Source organism: Ceratosolen solmsi, unplaced genomic scaffold (genome assembly GCF_000503995.2).
Source record: "Ceratosolen solmsi marchali unplaced genomic scaffold, CerSol_1.0 scaffold7, whole genome shotgun sequence".
Lineage (NCBI taxonomy): Eukaryota > Metazoa > Arthropoda > Insecta > Hymenoptera > Agaonidae > Ceratosolen > Ceratosolen solmsi.
Genome location: NW_011948413.1, coordinates 8,639,331 through 8,658,985, shown reverse-complemented (window position 1 = coordinate 8,658,985; position 19,655 = coordinate 8,639,331). Strand labels below are relative to the sequence as shown.

The 19,655-nt window shown below is 33.6% G+C and overlaps 1 protein-coding gene across 3 annotated transcripts; it reads left to right on the top strand.

Annotated features, from left to right (window-relative positions):
- Positions 1-8,830: 8,830 nt before the first annotated feature.
- On the top strand, positions 8,831-19,164 carry LOC105367425 (elongation of very long chain fatty acids protein 1). 3 transcript variants are annotated; one of them, XM_011506127.1, is made up of 7 exons: positions 8,831-8,975; positions 12,146-12,194; positions 14,002-14,192; positions 14,645-14,725; positions 15,236-15,398; positions 15,799-15,938; positions 18,691-19,164. In XM_011506127.1, exons 1-7 carry the CDS (start codon positions 8,868-8,870, stop codon positions 18,853-18,855), a joined length of 897 nt encoding a protein of 298 aa, XP_011504429.1. In that variant the 5' UTR covers positions 8,831-8,867; the 3' UTR covers positions 18,856-19,164. The 3 variants fall into 3 exon arrangements, with proteins under 3 accessions (XP_011504429.1, XP_011504430.1, XP_011504431.1); XM_011506128.1 differs by having other exon boundaries at positions 8,907-9,247; XM_011506129.1 differs by lacking the exon at positions 8,831-8,975 and having other exon boundaries at positions 11,855-12,194.
- The last annotated feature ends 491 nt before the right edge of the window (positions 19,165-19,655 follow it).

Sequence of the window (19,655 nt, the reverse complement as noted above, 5' to 3'; positions counted from 1 at the left end):
TGCACTTCTACGGAACTAAAGGTCTCCTGGCATGCTTTATTCCAAGTGTTTACTGGTGTACTTGTGCATAAATTGCAGCTTTCCCCTATCAGTAGCATACGGCTCTTTACTTGCAGACTTTACAAAATATCGAAGGTCTTTGCTGATTTCTCCGAAGGGTTCACCAAAAACCTGACGCGTCTCAATGGTTAACAGAAATCGGGCACGGCAATCTGTCACCGCACAAGACTAGATTAATCGCCTATATTAACGATTATTGCCCTCCTGCTGCCCCGTGCAAGAGAAGAAAATCCCAATGAATAATTACATTAACTTTTAATTATGATCTTTTTTTACGAAGCGTGAATCCGTATCGTAAAACCTGTTATTCCGGAACGTGGCGTTTATGTAAGGATGTAAAGTTCCACCTATCTATATGAGTTTATTAAAGTATGCATACATGTTATTGTACAAGATAATTTTTTTTATTAATACTTCATATTATAATGTCGTACTTTACGCAGATTTTCTCGAATATATAAATAATTATTTTTATAGCGCGTCCTTTCTATAAAAAAGCAGGAAAGAGAGAGCATAAGTGGTATTTTCATTCTTTTTTTTTTTTTTCTTTGCAGAGGGCAAACGGCATTATAATATTTCTTATTCAATGGAATATTGTATAATTCGAAAGAAAATCATATTACGTTTCAGTTTACATATATGTTTCAGTTTTTATAAAAATTTACATATATATATATATATATATATTTTTTTTTTTCAAATAAATTTTATCCTAGATAATGTGTTAGAAGTCAAGATTTTGTTTTGAACGAAAGCTGTGTATCAGCGCTTTTTATGTTTAGTTAATCCAACAATTAAACGGATGAGAGTGTTTTTTTTTTTTTTTTTTTTTTTTTCTCCAGAAACTATATTTATTGAGACAATACACAAGGATATTGCTAATTTATTTGTGAGCCAATGATAATTAATGGGGCTATTGCCAAAATCGCAGAACGTTTATTTAGTTTATTTAGCATTAATATAGGCTTTCAGCTGATAATGTGAGAAATAAAATTATAAATAATAATATTAAGTCTAATTGGAGCTGTGCATGAAATGAAATTAGCTATATGAATGATATATACATTAGGACAAATTTAGTCGCTTAAGTTGAATAACCTGTTTCATTAGAGAAGTTAAAATAATATCGAGAATATGGCAGCATAGAGGTTAAAAAAAAAAAAAAAAAAAAAAAATGCACATGAAATTATAATTTGTACTTCTTAATCTATCATTATAATAAAATCACAATTAGCTTATAAACCTGTTATTTTTCAATTTTCCTACTATTTGAAAATTATAGCTCGCGAAGCGCTTGGTTCGAGTGTGATGAAAAGTAAGGAGAGGACAGCCGCCTCACAAACAAGTTATTCAAAATTATTTTCTAACACTGTTGCACAGCATATCTAATGGACATTGAACGAATCAGTTTCATTATATCATTTGTAAATTATTTGCAATTTCAATTATTTAACTTGATCGCAATACGTCTGCAAAATCTGGAATTGATTGGCATCAAGTAGAAAATTCTATTAAAATGATTTTACAATACGATATTACAGGGACTTGATATGGAGAAAATATCGTTGTTATTGTCTAATAATCATTATGACTTTAATTGGTGAAGGAATTTTAAAACTTTCTTCAGAGCATTTCAATTTAGTACGAAAACTCATGCACATTTATCGAGACAATGGGAAATTATTGTTGTTTTATTCTCTTATGTTTGTCTGATATTTGTACGTTTTATTGGTTTTAAATATGAAAAACGATAAAGATGAGAAATGTTCGATTTTATTTTTCAAATACTTTCGCGTCTTCTGCCCTCTCTTATCAAGTTCCAAAAATTTGTCAAATCAATCGCTTACCTTATGTTGGTAATATAGCGTAATAAGTATCGTTTATAAGCTCAACTGAGAACTTCGATGTTTATTGTTCTGCAATGCCAATGGTAACTTAACGCTAAATCTTCACGAATATCCGTGTTGGTAAAAATTCCATATTTCAATAGATCAATTGAATTATGTTACGAATGAATTCGGTCGTTTTACAATGAAAGTAAAAATAAAATTCAATGAATCACGTTGTGCCAAAACAACAATATCACGGATCATTCTAAACACGCTTATAACAACATATAATTCACGTTTGACTAATTTTACGCACTAATAATAGTAGCACTATAGAGGTACTCAATTTTTAGAACAATGTATGTTTGTAAAATTCAACCGACTTTCACTTTTAAATATGAAAAAATATTCAAATTCTGCACTACGATTATTTACCCTGTATTGGTATATAGAAATCCTTGTTACCGATTCGCTCTCTACATTCCAGGATATATCGGTCATCAGCATTTATTTGACCGTGTAATAATAAATCCGTATTTGGGCGCGTATTTTACAGATGTCGGCCGATGATCGTTTTATTATTGATAATAAACAATTTGTTAAATTAATAGAGCAAATGAGTTAATGATACGAGTCTTTTTATTTACATCAAGTGTCATCTTCTTTTTTTCTTTGTCATCTAATTGAACGTATGTACAGATACGTTTGTTTATGTACATTTTTTTGTTATATTCGTCGGACGATTAAAGAAAGTAGCAGTAGTGGTTGAAATTTATAATAATTGTGCATTTAACCGATAGAGTTTTTGTTCACAATTTGCAATGAAAATTATTGGAAATGTTGTTTTCGAAGGTGACGATGGTACTTTAATGCCCTAATTTTCACGCATGTTATTTCGAACGGCAATGGGCAAGTAAATTCACGCAAATTTTGTTCCCCACTCACTCCTCGGCACTCTCATAACCAACAATTTACTTATCCAAAGCTGTCTTATTTATTTTACTTTATTTCGTTATTCCCGTCGCTGCTCCCACCCCATCTTCCCACCGGCCAACCGAGTTTTGCCGAGCACGCCTTCGTCCAAGTAATCCACGACGTGGCCGAAACGGCTGGCAATCGATCCCCAAGGAACAGCGGGCCATCGATCCGCTAAAAAATTGCATCTCCACATGGACACGAACACGCGAAATCGGCCCCCCCCATGTGCCCCATCCTCAGAGACGGGGCCCAAACTAGGTTGAACCCGAGATAGTACCGAGATCGGCAAGGTGCCCGCACCAGGGGACATCCGCGCCAATCGGCAACGCCAGTCTCCCGCTAATGTTATCCAACCACGATCGTATAATTTTCCCCAGCGGCTATTATTTCCCGATTTCCAACTCGTTTTACAGCTCACGGGAGTGGAGTTCTCGCTAGGCCCTCCCGCGCTTCCTCCAATGCCCATCCGCGACCCTTACAACGGCTTTGCAATCGCATCTCCCGGCCCTTTGGTCAGTGCCCGTCCGCTAATCCAGATTCAAGTGACAGGGCACGCCGAAGCCGTATATCCGCTGTCTAGAGCCAGGGCGCGCCGGCGACGATCGCCCAATGGATGCCGCATTCGGCCAGGGCTGGACTCCTTTCAGCCGGATCCCCGGACACTCGGCTCTCTTTTCTCCCAGTGTCGCCCAGCCGCCGCTTCGCTGCCGTCCTCACGATTATTATCTTACGCAATTTCGGTATTTTGAATCGAGAAAATTGACGAGATCGATCGCCCGAGTCGATCCGACCTCCTTCTCGGCTTATCGGCATTCATCGGCATGCATTTTATCCCGAGACAGAGGGCTACTTTGTACGATTATGCGGCATAATTTTTTTAATACCTCGCTAATTTCCAATCTACAATTAACCGTCACGTGCCAATGGACGATATTATGCCAACTCGACATTAGCAATTTACAAATACGAGCATCACTATTGGCGTAATACTGCATTATTATAGAGTTCCGAGTCGTTTCAAGCGATTATTCCATTTCTTTTACAATATAATCTTGTATTTTCACTATTTATAATCACGATCAGACTGACTACTCCAGCCCTTTACCAACGCTCGCGAATTTCATTGCGATGGAAGATGCATCGTATACATTACATTAGTCAGTGTGCAAAACAGTTCGCTACATTAATAAATAATTTTGTGAGTACGTTAATTTTAAAAATGGCAGGATGCAGAGACTAAAGTGCACATTAGTTTTCAGAATAAACCACAATCAATTATTAAAAATTGGAATTATATATTTATGAGCTTTTTGCAACAAGCAATCGATGGAAAAGTGCTGGATTCCAAATGTTTCCCATACGTTTTATTGATTTAATATATAGATATTGGTCAACGAATGTATAGGAAGATGCATCAAGAATGTATAAGAATGCATAGGAAGATATTATTGATTCGTAATGTGTAAATAAATGTTTTGGTAGTTAAAACGTTTTCAAAAAGGCGAAGTTACACCCGTCCGTATTGCGTAATGTAACATTTTGAAGTAACCTTCGGTAAATGTTTACATCGATTTTAAACCAGTCCATAATAATTACTATTTTATATAAATAATTAAAAGAAATAAACGTTACGATGGAAAAATGCATGAAAAATTGTAAAAAAAAAAAAAAAAAACAAAAAAAAAAAACAAATATATATATACAATATAATTATTCATATTGTAATGTTTACGGTTAAATTTAATGTATTCTTTTGAAATTCAAACTGTTCAATATATATATATATATATATATATATATATATATATATTCTTTCTCTCTCTCTCACTTAATTTTTCCAGCTGTAATTTACATTTTTTTTCAATTGAATATTTCAAATCTTTATGAAATCAAATATGAAATTATACAATCGCATTTAAATTTTACATTTTATACAAAGTTATTCAATTTTAATATGTCTGCAACATTTTATAATACATAATCTTTAATATAATTGTGAAGAAATATCGTTCTTGTTTAAATGATTGTTACAAGAGAGGAGGAGAATATTGTTGGAAAATTTTTATATTCAAAACGATGTTTTCCCGTAACATTTTAATAAAAATATCAATTACTGTAAAAAACAAGTACATCTTGACTTTTATTTTGCTTGAAACTTGAACTATGCGATAAAATCAATAGATTTTAATGAATTATCGAACAAATTTAATATTATAATTCCGTCTATGTGGCAATTATATAACTAAAAAGGTAAACATATTTTAAAATATGTCATTTATCGTTCTTTTTTAAAAAAAAAAAAAAAAAAAAAAAAAAAAAAAAAAAAATAAAAAAATAAATAAATAAATAAATAAATAATATTCATTATCAAATGAGCTTTACCTATCGATGCAATTACTTTAAATTATTACTTCATTCTCTACTCAGAGTGCATTATTTCTTTAAAAGTGTATTATCAGAAAGCGCGGAATTTAGAATTTTCCGTCGCGTTAAATATGTTATTTAAAACAAGTTGAATCGGCAATTCAACAGAACAATACACAACAGTACAAAGTCCATCAGTATTAGTTCAGATAGTAATTTTTTCGTACTCATCGCACGACCAAAAAATGTCTCTCAATTAATACAAGGTTAGCTTTTAAATGCTTAGGTACGGGAGAAAGTTTGAAAAAGAAATTTAACATTTTGAATTATAAATTTGTTAAAAATTATCATTATTTGACATGACGAGTGAAAAAAAATTTGCCGTTCTTAGCTGCTTTTACTAAAAAAAACTTAGGCTCTAAATTTATTATAGAAAAATAACGAAAGCTCAGTGGTGACAAAATAGATAAAGTTAATTGCTCTATTTCCTAAGACTTGATATAAATTGCAAAATTTGCAAATCAATATACGTGCGAGTTGCACAGGTAGTAAAAAGCAATGAATTGATTGTATTGTCACACAAACTTACCGATGAGGAGATTTAGGAAAAATTACTATGCAGTTTGGAGAATTCAATTTCATATTCAGTTTTATTTGCTACTCATATTACTACGAAACTACAGCAATTTCTGTATTCGCTTTCCTCGTCGATAAGTTCATATATGCAGAGTGTAGAAAGTTTAAAATAGACTCATAAAATTACGCATCAAATCAGTGATTTTACGAGTATTTCGAAATCCATTGGAGAATATTCTAGATCAATACAATTACTAGCAACTTGTGACGGCTGAATGTATTATTTATGGCATAGATGATAATAATTTTTATGTTCTAATACATTTGCAATTACGTTAGATTAATTTTTACTAAAATTTTGACTTGTTTTTGAGAAGAAGAAAACACTTGATTTTCTTCGTTAAACTATCTTGATTGAAAGTAATTGAAATACCCAGCATGTACCGCTTATGTTTGGGAAATTAATGACGTTGAGTTACATAATGATCTGTCAAAAATTTTGTATAAAAAATGATTATCATTTCCAATACAGTGCTATTAGTTAATTGAAAATTTGAATTTTCCATATAAATTTTATCAGTTCCAATCAATAAGAACAATTGCCATAATCCAGATAAGTTTCACAAAGTGTATTAAAGTAATAAATATCTTTTACAGATAAACTTATTATATAAATATTTGTTCAATATATAAATTAAAATATATTTAATGAAAAATTTCCTCTGTGATGTTATAAAAATTATAAAGAATTTATTGGAAATACCATTATGCTCAAATCAATTTTGTTTATGTATATTCTAATGTTGTTTGGACATTTATCATCTGAGAAACGTGAGATTTTTTTAATTGAATCTTTCTCTTATAGTACTGAATTCAAAATATTGATAATAATATTTGGATACTAATGTTACGATAAATTTACATCTTAAAGTAATTTAACGTTATTTACATTCAATAAAGTGTGAAGTATTTTATATATACATATATACATACATACATACATATATATATATATATATATATATATGTATATATATATAGACATTAAAGATAAGTATTGAATTTTTTCAACCGACTCTGGTAAAAATCATTTCTTCCTCATTTTCTCCATAAACTATAGAATTAGATTTACTTTTAAAAATATTACAATATATTGTAACACAGTATTTAGTGGTTATTTAATAAAAGTTTGATGATGTAATAAAATTAGGGATCACAGTTAGGAAGGATTTTTGCCAACTTGATAATTTATTGATTTATACAAATTGACAAATCATTTCAAATGGAATGAACAGAATAATTTAGTCCTTAAATAGCAAAAGAAAAAAAAAAAAGAAAAAAAAATAAGAAAAAAATGAAAGTGATGCATACATATTTCGCGTGTTATAAAGCAAATTGGTTTTTCAATGAAAACAATTCATGTTGGAAAATGATAAGATCGAGGATCCAAGTCGTGAATAAAAAAAAAAGCTTTATTTATGAACCAAAGTTATAGAAAAAATAGCATGAAAAATTTCATATCGATCGGTTAAGTAAGCTCAGAGAGATTTCTACTACCCAATTTCCTTACTTGTACTCATGTACGAAGAATGCACTTAAAATTTATATACTCTCAACATGAAAATCGTGAGCGATGTGCAATGCGTTTTCAAACTTCAGTTCAATGCTTACGTGTTAAGCATTCAAAATATCAATTTGTCACTTGGGATGGAAATTTCTTAGGCCTAAGTTACATTTCCGTTGACCTATTATACGTATTTATTTTAGTTCTGGGCACCGAGTGTATTGGCATTCGGCGCGAATATCTTGCGCACTCGGTATTTTATGTACAGTGTTTACCAACTCGCAGACATTTAAATGTCTTGCTAAGGTTCCTCAGGTATGTCCGTGCTATTTTTTTCTTTTCTTTTTTTTTTTTTTTTTTTTTTTTTTTTTTTTTTTTTGCACTCAATGTCAAAGTAAGATGGTAGTTTTTATAATTACTGTGAAAAATCGAACTATCGATCATCATTTACAGCAAACTGTTATTTATTGATCGAGTATTTTGATGTGCTGAGTTGTTCGATGAGCTGTTGAAATGCAATCGATAGAGTAATCCATGATAAATCGCCCAATTTTCGAAAGTGCCTCTTAATTGAATCGAGGCTCTCGTGACTTTTTACGTAAGCGCAGGCTCTCCAAGATCTCGCATCAGTTTCATAATAAGATACTTTCCCTATAGGCTCATCCACCAAGACTCTTGCGAGATAAATCACAGCTACTTTTTAATTCTTATAAACACGCAAGCATATATTTTAAAGTAGCAGGCCTCGAATTCCACTGTATATACCATCCACGCGAATATGACCAGCTTATACTACTCGCTCCTTCGCAACACTTTCAACCATAGAAGGGATGAGGAAATCAATTCCGACAATTCTCTCGCGATTCCCGTAGGAAAAACCTATTGCTTCGTTAGTATTGCATGCGTTGTCCACCATTATTAAAAAGTATTGTCGATTAGTTTGCGAGGTGATGCCGTCGATATTAGTGCTTTGCGCGAATTTCGCGATGTCGCAGGCAGTGTTAGAGTCGAGATAAGAGAGAGAGAGAGAGAGAGAGAGAGAGAGACGGACGGAGGATGTCAAACGGCATAGCGTCTCGACGATTAAATGGCCGAACGAGTAGCGAGAATAAGCGCGTCGTCGACTAAAAGGATTAACGAATTGCCATTTGGAGTTGGCTGTCGCAACAAAGTATCCCTTAAGGTATATATGGTCGAGGCAATCGATAAAAATTAGCGAGAGTAGCGCGAACAAATTGGGAAAAATCGCGCGAAAGAGCGCGTCGAGTGGCCAAGTTGGCGCGCGCGCGCGCGCGCGTGAGAGAGAGAGCGAAATAGCTCAAATAACTAAATAAAGCGAACAAACAGGTTTGCCGCCCTACGCCAGCCCCGTGCCTCCTGAAGTAGTTACGGCCCTGCGGCGGAGCCTCGGCCCGGGGGTGCTTGCCCCGTAGACGAGCGTAAGTTGGACAGTAGACGAGCGACGCTGTGGAGGACGGCGCTCGCGCGGCCGCCTCATGCATCGTGCGCACACGCGAGGAGCCGCGCACCAGGAAGCTCGGGTGCGCGAGGGGCGCGGGGACGGACAATCCGCAAACTCCGTGGGTGGGAGGTTACCTTGGCAGGTAACCTGGCAAACGGCGGGTGTCTTGCGCTCGGGAAATCGATTTGGCCGCGGGCAATGCGGCGTGCCAGGCCCGATCGAACCTAACGATACACGACGACATTGTAGCGTCGGCCTGCTCCTGGCGCACCTGCACGAGCCTCCTCGGGCTGACGCCGGGGTGTCGGCCAGGCATCTAGCGTATCATCCGGGGATCCCGCAGACCGGCCTCGACTACCATAGTCGACTACTCCCGACTATCAGCCGAGGATTTTAAATGTCAAGCTGGAGCAGGTGAGAGCCGGCGCGACGCTTATCGCGAGCCTCGCGGTCTCCGGTCGTGAGGCGCTCGGGCCGCGTCTTATTCCCATTATCCTCGGCCCGTGGATCCCGTGGGTCCCGTGTGGACGATCCCTGGGCGATCGAGGGCGCCCCTGCCGGACGACGAGTACTGTTTGAGCCGGAGCTTTGCGCGCCGATCTTTCAACGCTCGCCTCGGGCTTCGGGCGGTCGTAGGAGGCGATATTTTAAGTGGAAGAGAATCGATATCGCAGCGCCCGCATGCACGAGCTCTCGAGACTCGTTGTTGCCTGTATCTTAATCGGCTTAACTTGGAGCTTTGCGCTCGCGTATAAAGTTACGGGAGATGAAAAATCGCGCTAAGCCTTTATTATTCCAAATGGGGTGGGGGTCGAGGGTATTTTTGTGCGACAATAAATAGGAATTGACATGGCGGGATGCTATCGATGATGAGTTAGTAATTGCGTTCGCGGAATTTTTGCTGCCAGTGAAAGTAGGAGCGAAAATTAAATTGATCGTGATTTGTTCGGACGTGTATGAGGAGGAATGTCAATTATTGCAATCGCATTCCGTAAGAACAAGGGAAAGAATTATCGACCGAAGCCGAATGAGAGATAAATTAGTTTTCTTTATTGTTGTTGTTTCTTTGTTATTGTTTGATTGTCGTTGTTGTTATTATTGTAAAACAATGTGTGAAACAGGCGTGGCTAAATGCGTTTACTTATCGAACGTTAGTTTAACGGATCTAGTCCAGCCTTTCGTTTCCAGCCTGGATTTTCGAAATAATCACAAATTCGTTTATTAGAAAAGGATTTATATTTAATTTTTTACATTTTTAGAATTGCCCTGTCCGAATGGAACTATGCCGAAAGCTAAATATAGCAACGATTACAGTTATTTTGGGCTGCGCCGAAGTTCGAATGTAGGGCGAAGCAGAAAAGTAAAACCTCATTAGGATCAACAAACTCGAACTTACTTTAATCGCCATGTTCCGTACTTTGTTAAATGAAAATTCTGATTCTCTGTGATATCGGCGTGCAACTGCACACTGTTGGTCGATTAAAAAAGTTGAGTCAAAAAAAAAAAAAAAAAGAATATTAAACAACCATAGATATTGCTAAAAATTCAATAAATTGTTACGCTCTATATTACAGAATTGCCGTTCAATTGTCTCTCTCGTACTTGTGAATAAATTTAATTTTACAAATTGACGACAGAAGAACATTATCTATCAATCTATTTACATGCGCGCGCGAACACGCTAACGCGCACATCGCCCCATTATTTTCACAAAATTATGCAAAACAATGAAAACAATAAGTGATTCCCGCGCATATATAAACTTTTCTTAAAATCTTCCTTATTAAAAATACTAACTATAATTGTGTAAAATCCATCTGGTGAAAAAGACTTTTTTCTTTCGTTCTTTTTTCTTCTTCTTTAACTAGCAGATATAATTTTTAATAATAATCGGAACATTAAGAATAATTATATACAATTATAATGATATGTGGACATATAGGTATACCTATGCATATATAATATATCGTAGATTATTTATAATTAGATCTATTGCTGGAATCCGAGCGCAATAAATCCATGCGAATCTTGCTTAAAATAAAAATAAATATACAGTATAAGCCATTGATTATATGTACTTTATACACAATGATTAAACAATGAAGCGAATATATAAGTCTTTACTAATCCTTGTTTTTTATCTGCGCAAACATATATTAAAGTAGCATGCCGAATTACATTACCCAAAAAATCGATAATAATAAATAAATGAAAGGCCAACACGCTTAGTAAAAAGCGATCCGTCAAATTAAAAAATACGCACGCATACACGCACACACGTACGCGCGCGTGTTTATAGGCTTATGAAGTTTGTGATTAAACCATCGTACAAGCTGAACAAGGCTGGAAGAGTGAAAATTATTGTGCGACTGAGCGGTACTTTGGCATTTATAAGCTTCCGACTCGGTGCAGCTTGCAAGCATATCGTACACGAAGCACGAAACTGTCTTGATCGCGAATGCTCCCTAATTCATAATCATCGAATTATCATGATATTATTGCTATTGTTATTATTGTTGTTGTCGTAGTCGTAGTCGTCTTCGTCGTAATCGTCCTCGTCACCATTATCATTGTTATTAGCATTATTATAATTATAACGAATATTATTAGGGATAGGGCGTTGCGTCAGAGCACACTCGCATTAACCAAAGTGCGACGCATCAAAGTGCGGAAACCTTTCACGCAAAGCCGTCACGATAATGCAGAGAGCTAAATAAATAATATAAAACAAAGAAAGAGAGCGGCGTAGCGCGCGTGAAAGAACCTATAAAAGTTGTCTTTGGAAGGCGAGTCGAGCTTCTGGTCGGGAGTATTATCCGGCGGGCGCAGAGCCTGGGTAAATGAGCCGATAAGAGCAGCGAAGCTCTCCTGCGCTCCTCCACGCAGCCAGACTCGTGCGTGCACGAGCTCACGCACACGTAAACGCAAACTTCATCGTCACTGGGTCTCATGTGTGACGCACGAGTTTGCAACCTGCTTTCGCTTCCGTTAACTTGTCACTTTGTCATTCCCTGATCGGCCCTCGGCGGCGGCGATCGCAAGGGGTCGGGTCGATCGCTCTCTCGCTTTACCTCCCAAGCGCGTACGTGCGCTTACTTCCCCCCCCGACCCGGCCGTCCGCGCACATATATTTTTTTTCACGACTCGCATTAGCACGTTCGGTTGATTATTATTGTTTACGGCGTTTTGTTTCTCCTCCACCCACCACCCCCGCGACAGCCCCGCGCGGTCGTTAACGAGGTGCACGCGATCCGTTGATCTCGTTCGGCCGGTTCTGTGCGCGTATTTATTTTCGTTTCCTCTGATCGACAGGACATGGGGCCCGTGGAGGCATATCGTTACCTCGTGGAGGAAATATCAGGTGAGTTATATAGCGAGAGAGGATTTAACAACCCTACATGACATCCTCTTAGCGGTCGTTAACCATCGGCTCGTTACACAAGACGTCGTCCAAGACTTTTCTTGTCTAGCGAATTCTCCTCAATAATATTCTACAGATAATTGGCTAGTTTTCCATTCGTGGAAGTCTATTTATTTATTTGCTTCCTCCCCCCCCCCATCCCCTCACTCTCTGCCCCTCACTCTCTCACTCACTCTCTCTCTCTCACACACACACACACACACACACACACACACACACACACACACACACACTCTATCCGTCTCTCTCTCTCTCTCTCTCTCTCTCTCTATCTCTCTCTCTCTCTCTATAGCTTTTACTCTGTTATGTATTATCTTATATTTGTTTGCTGTACATTTTGAAAATATTATTTTACAAATTAAATTGCTTTACCGATTGATTGCTTTTAAATTATTTGCATAAATTGCATAAATTACAAGTTTTTTTTTATTGATTGAGCACGTATTCCTTTTTGTGACGATAGAAAGTAGTATAACCAGTTTGGAACTACTAAAAGTGTCATAAATATGTATTAATTACGCGCAATATGTAAAGCACAAAATATAAAAGAAGATTATTACAGTATTACTTATTATCGATATTACGCTCCTTACAAATATCCTACTCCATTATAGTGAAAATTTTTAAATTATTAAATATGCAGCATCTAATATTTTACGACATAGACTTTTCCGTTATCTTTTTTATTTCATGCATTTTTTTTTCTTTTTTCACTAGATAGCCAGCTTAAGTCATGTTGTACAATATTGCTTGATAATATGCTATTAAATGAGTAGAAGACAGAAATTTCGCTAGAAAAATCTTTCCATGGCATTTGTAATTCAAATGTAAATTAAATTCAAATTACACACATATATATATATATATATATATATATATATATATATATATTAATTCCATCTGTTACTTTTAAAGAGATAAACTGAATTTACTCGATGTAAATTTTACTAAATAGAATGTGTAAGTGAATGGCGATTTATGCAAAACTCTACCTCACAATTAAATTCATAAATACACCCATAAATATTTAATATTTAATTCCAAATTGCTCATTTTCATTATGAATATAATGTCGTGGCCATTATAAAAAAAAAAAACGACAACAACAAAAATAATAACAAAAAAAAAAAAAAAAAAAAAAAAAAAAAAAAAAAAATTAATAACACGTAAGTAAGCATCAATGAAATTTATTCAGTATTTATTTAAATATTTATTTAAATAAAGCAATAACCTTGAAAATTAATAAGGATCATTACTCTTTCATGTTCAGTAGCGCTTAAGCCACCAATATTTTTATTTATAGCCACTTATAATTGTAGCGTTTTATTATATAATAAGCCGAATGCTCGAATTAGGACCAATGAAATAAAAATTCAGAAAAGTACACATAAATCTTAAAGATTCGAGCATGATTTTTATCATTTCTTTTTTTTTTTTTCTTTTATATTTGCATCTCTTATATTATCTCTTACACTTACGAAACATCGAAACAACGAGATAATATTTAGAAACTACTCGATCATTGCGCATAAAATTTTCTTTATCAGACTACTTTCACGTAATAGTTCCACTGCTCTTGCCAATTTACTTCCCAGCGAATTATTACTTCACTTAGAATAATATTACGCAGCATGCGAGCTTTAACATTGCGAGTTGAATGCAATGGGAATTAATTAGCAATAATGAAGCCGAATCCTCGAGAGTCGAAAAGATTGAAGCGTTAAAACTTTTTCCCCTTTATTCTTAGATCCAAGGGTGGCTGATTGGCCAATGATGGCTAGTCCGTTTCCGGTATCACTGATTCTCCTCGCTTACCTACTCTTCGTATTGCATTTGGGCCCGAGGTACATGCAACATCGTTCGCCGTACGATCTTTACAATTTTATGGTAGGATACAATATTGCCGTTGCCATCTGCAGTGCCACTGTTTTTTACGGGGTGAGTTAATTTATTACAAGATTAATTATACGGACAGTTCGAATGAATGATTGTTCTCGCGTAAGTTTATTAGGCGATCGTTTTAGGAATAAGGGGCACCATTATTTTGCATAGTAAGAACGCCCTTTCGTTCGCATGTGATTGCAGTACAAATTTCAAATTTTCGCTTATCCGTATATTGATTATTTTATATGGTTTTTAATGATGGCTGGATGTGTTGGATATTATTTATAATGGTGAATATATATGTTAGGTATATATATATATATATATATATATATATATATATGAGTCGCGGATGAAAAGTAGTATAAAAATTAATAATAAAGATTGTCAATTACATTTATGCAATAATAATAAAGGCATTATTATTACGATTACTTATATTGGCAAATAGTCGATATAATAAACAAAACTAGTGATTTATTTCATACGGATATTATATATTTCAGCTTCTTACATCTGGTTTTACGACAAACTTATCCTGGGGTTGCGAACCTGTTGATTATTCATTAAATCCAGAAGCCATAAGAGTAAGTTTTACCGTACAATTTAAATTGGCTGTAAATTATATTTTAATACAATTGCTTGGAATTATCATATCAATTTGAAATATAAAGAATAACTTATTACAGTTAATACACTTATATACCTCATAACGATAATTAAACATATAATTAAACTTATAAGGACACGCGAAATTGTGAAAATTAATTCGAATGATAAAAAATAACCATAGATTTAATTGCGGGAGGTAAGATTTTTAATTTCATTATTATTATTCATGCCATTTTCATTTCCAATGCTTCAATTACAAATTGTAATTGTGCATTGCTTGTTTAAGAAATTGATACTTAGCTAATATAAAAGTGCACGAGGTTGCTCTAGCTCTTATTTACAAAAGCCCAACGTTTTCATTCGCCACTCATCACTAATTATATAATAGCCTTACTTTCATACACGAAGACATTATCATTTGAAGCCTGAAACTATTTTATTTTAATTAAAACACAGGATAATGAAATTGCATTTCTATTATGTAGATGGCGAGTTGGGTCTGGTGGATAATGCTTCTGAAAATCACGGAACTCGGGGATACAGTTATTTTTGTTCTGAGGAAGAAGTACAATCAGTGCTCATTTCTACACATTTATCATCATGTCACTACTGTAAGCCTCGCCTGGATAGCCTGCAAATATGCTCCAGGTGCATAGTCCATTCCGCATTATGAAATTTTATCGAAGTAGTTTGCATTTTATTCGCTCCAAGTATTTTTATTCCCCTTATCATCGGTGCTCCTCGAGTGATTAAACAATAAATTCAATCACGGCTTTAAAATTCTTAAGACATTTGGTCATATAATTATGAATTTAATATTGTGACAAAAGATCTGACAAATATCAAGTCTGAAAATGCTGAAAAGTAGTCAAAAATGAAAACAAATCCGAAAAGATTGTGACAATTATCAAGATATTCAATTTAATCGATAATAATCTTGAAAAATAGCGTTTTATCAGCCTAAATATGTATGTAATGAGCTTTGTAAATTTTGCATTGAAAAGTGAAAGCAACGTTTGTTTTGAAACCAATAAATATTTTATTTTAGGAGGCATGTGGACATTTATTATGATGCCCAACTGCTTAGTACATGTCATCATGTACTCGTACTACCTGTTAGCCTGTTTGGGACCGAGGATGCAGAAGAAGCTTTCGCCGTGGAAGCCATACTTGACGATGCTTCAGTTGGTACTGCTCGTTTATTCATATTGTTAATATTTCGTAAAATCTCCGCGCTACATTTGCATATCAAAAATCGAAGTTGCTTGCAATCCTAATGGGACTCGCGCGACTTGCAAGATTATTACTAAGTTGGTGTCTAGTATTTTCGAAAGGCAGGCGAAAAATAGGATTTTATGAAAAATATATTTTTCACGGCTGTAGTCGTGATATGAATATGCTTATCGGTCGTGAATTTTATTTATTATATTGCATGAAAGTTACTACAGGATACATACAATTCCTGCAGAATATTTATACAATATTTTTCATCTTAATATGTGATTAAGAAAAAGCCATTACAAGCATGCTCTGTTAATTAATTATTAAAGATTATTTTCCAAACAATTTGTTATTATTATTATTATTATTATTATTATTATTATACGTAGTTAATTGTAAAACTCCTTAAAAAGGGTTTATTATTTTTACAGTTAGTTTGTTTTTTCATTTTTGTATTGAATGCCACCTTAAAACAGATTTTTATTTAGATAATGTATATATATATATATATATATATATATATTAAATATAGTCAGTGTACAGATTTATAAAAAATGATCTTAGAATAGTATATCCTACATTTTAAATTACTATTTTATTCTTGATACGAAGATCATATTTTTTATTTACGAATCGATTTTAAATAACAAATAACATTATAGCTATGAATATTATAAGGATTTTTTTATATTTTCTTATTGAAATTGCAATATATTAATTTTTTTACATCTGAGAAAATGAAATTTTTATCTTATAACAGATTAATAGAATTATGTTTCTTAAAATGAATTTATGAAAAAATTTATAAAAAAATTAAAATTATTTCACGAACGAAGCTTAATTACAGATAAAAAAATTTCAATTTATCGTATATTAATGCATTTCATATAAAATTTGTGTTATCCAATTTGTTTTCATCATTAATTTAAATTAATAAAATAAATTTACTCTAAATCTGCATAATAATAAAATCTCATTGTTTTCCTCTCATACATGTAAACGAATTTTTTCATGAAAAATATATAAAATTTCAGTAAAAATATCGCAGGTATAAAAATTTATTTTAACAATGTAATTTTTACATTAATTTTATTGATTGCATTGTTCAAATTTAAAAAGAAGTTTTAAAAGTGGATTATCAAGACAATGAGTACATATTTTGTTCCGTTAATATTATTATTTATTCAATTGCAGTATATATAAAATTAAGTACATAACAATGTAATTAATTTGGCCGCTCTAATCAAACATTTATTTTTACTTGGCTTAAGCTTAAAAACTATATTTAATTAGAGTAATATAATCAATTAATTATTGCAACTCATATATTGATTTGCACTCGTAATAACGTAATAGATAAAAAAAAGAACAATTTTAATAAAATTTTACAATGAAACACTTATTTGTTTACTATATTATATGTATGTAATGAAAAAATTAGAATATATATATATATATATATATATATATATATGATTATTATTATACGAAGTATTTTTTCAACGTAATTATAAAATTTTTCTTTCACATTACATTGTGTTACTTTACATTACATTAATGTTACGTATATACGTGCAATTTCGTACAAATGCAAAGCTGAACATAAACACAAAAATGAAGATAAAATGCATTGGTAGATTCTTTTTATTTCACCATTAAAAAGCCAAGAAACCCCGGTTTATTATAGAAATCGTAATAGTAATAGTGATAATAGTAGTGGTAATAGTAATTTTGTATTATTATTTGTGTGCACGAGAGAGAAAATCATGGAGATGGACAAAAGAGACAGATGCTTTTTTCAAAACTGTTCCAGTGAATTATCTATATTTATAATAATATTGCGAATTAATAAAATAATATATAATAAAAATATGAAAGACAATAAACAATGAAAGTAATAAAATTTAATTAAATATCCGTATTTATTACTTTATGCGGAATATTTTGTACAGGAAGGGACAGACATTTTTACTGCCCATCACTGACCTGAGATTTATTGATTTTATTTGATTTTAATCTTTTATACAGACGACGAAGACTTAAAACATCTGAATAAATCAGTATTTTTCTTTCCGGTTCAACTTATCAGTTATTTCAATGTTAAATAAATAAACTGCAATAAACTAATATAATAATAATAACAACAACAACAACAACAACAACAACAACAACAACAACAACAATAATAATGAAAGTAAATTCTAATAAAATTGCTAATAAACTAAACGCAAATAAAACATTTTATTTTTACTAGAAAATATTGATTTTACGAAACAATTATGTTTACGTAGCTTATTAATTAAACTGAAGTATATAGCACAGATAGGATGAATAATTGTAAATACAAACTTTTCATTTCCAATTTATTTTATTATCAAAAAGATAGAAAAATTAAAAACGTAAATTAATTAGCGAGTAATATTTTTTAATTTTTGAGTAATTTGTAATAATTATAGTATGAGTATGAGTTTTAAAATCATCTTTGCAATTTAATAATTTGCATTGGAGCAAATGTCCTCTAATGATAAATAACGAGCAATTAATAAATATTTACCTAATTTAGCGATAATCATCATTATCCTTACCATAAATTATTATAAATTTTTGGAATTCAAAATTGTTTACAATTGTTCTAGTATGCAAATAGGTGTAAGCATACACAAATCGTACACACGTAAACACCATTATATAACTGATATTATTGTTCGATAAATTGCAGATTCAATTTGTTATTATGGTCATCCATACATCTCAAGCGCTGTTGCCGTCGTGCGAGCCCAAACTGAAACCTCTGGCATTTATCTACATGTCCAACGTTATTGTCATTTTCTACATGTTTTGGGACTTTTACAAGAAAGCCTATTTGTCGAAAAAAACAGTTTAATAATTGTGACAGCGTGTGCGAGGCTGCAAACAAGAATGCTAAACGAAGAAATAAACGTGCCACAAATACATTGTTCTATACAAAATAAAACCGTCTCTCGGGCATCCTGTAGTGAGAGGAATACAAAAAGTCATGCATAGTTACGCGCGAGAACATTAATCACAGAATCCAGCTTTATCGCATTTTTATACTTTCATAAGACATATCTATCATTTCCCATTTCCAGAATTTCATTGCTTGGTTATGACGAATGCTCCTGTCGTTCATCACGAAAAGAATTTATGCTCTTTGCTCGTTTGCGCTGCATTATATTAAAAAAAAAAAAAAAAAAGTGATCAGACTGAGGACGAGTGAGACGATCGTATGGGAGCGAGAGATAGCGATAGAGAGAGAGAGAGAGAGAGAGAGAGAGAGAGAGAGAGAGATGGACGGAGAACGAGAGACTGAAAGGCTTAAGATTTAATATAAAGCTTCAGCTTGGCCATATCGTATTATTTTGAAAAAATGATTGCGTCTATATGATGACGGCTTTATCAAAAATACCGCAGCTTCGCTCATCCAACCTCTTTTCATCCCCCGCACCACTTCATTACCGATCACTTCCCGATTGTGGCGAGCCTCGATCTCCCACCTCCCCCGTTGCCCAGCCCGAGCCGCGGCCATGAAGAAAGACAGACGTAGCTGCCGCGCGCACCGAAGTCCCACCGCGTCGTACATGGTCTAGAAAATTAGCATCGGGATTAGTGTGTCGATGGCTTTAAGTCGACACGCATGGCTGGGCGCCGATAAGACTTTATTAA

Coding starts and splice junctions, on each gene's coding strand:
- LOC105367425 (XM_011506127.1), top strand. CDS start 8,868: ATGCATCGTGCGCACACGCGAGGAGCCGCGCACCAGGAAGCTCGGGTG. Junction 14,726..15,235: donor TAAATCCAGAAGCCATAAGA/GTAAGTTTTACC, acceptor TCTATTATGTAG/ATGGCGAGTTGGGTCTGGTG. Junction 15,399..15,798: donor AGCCTGCAAATATGCTCCAG/GTGCATAGTCCA, acceptor ATTTTATTTTAG/GAGGCATGTGGACATTTATT.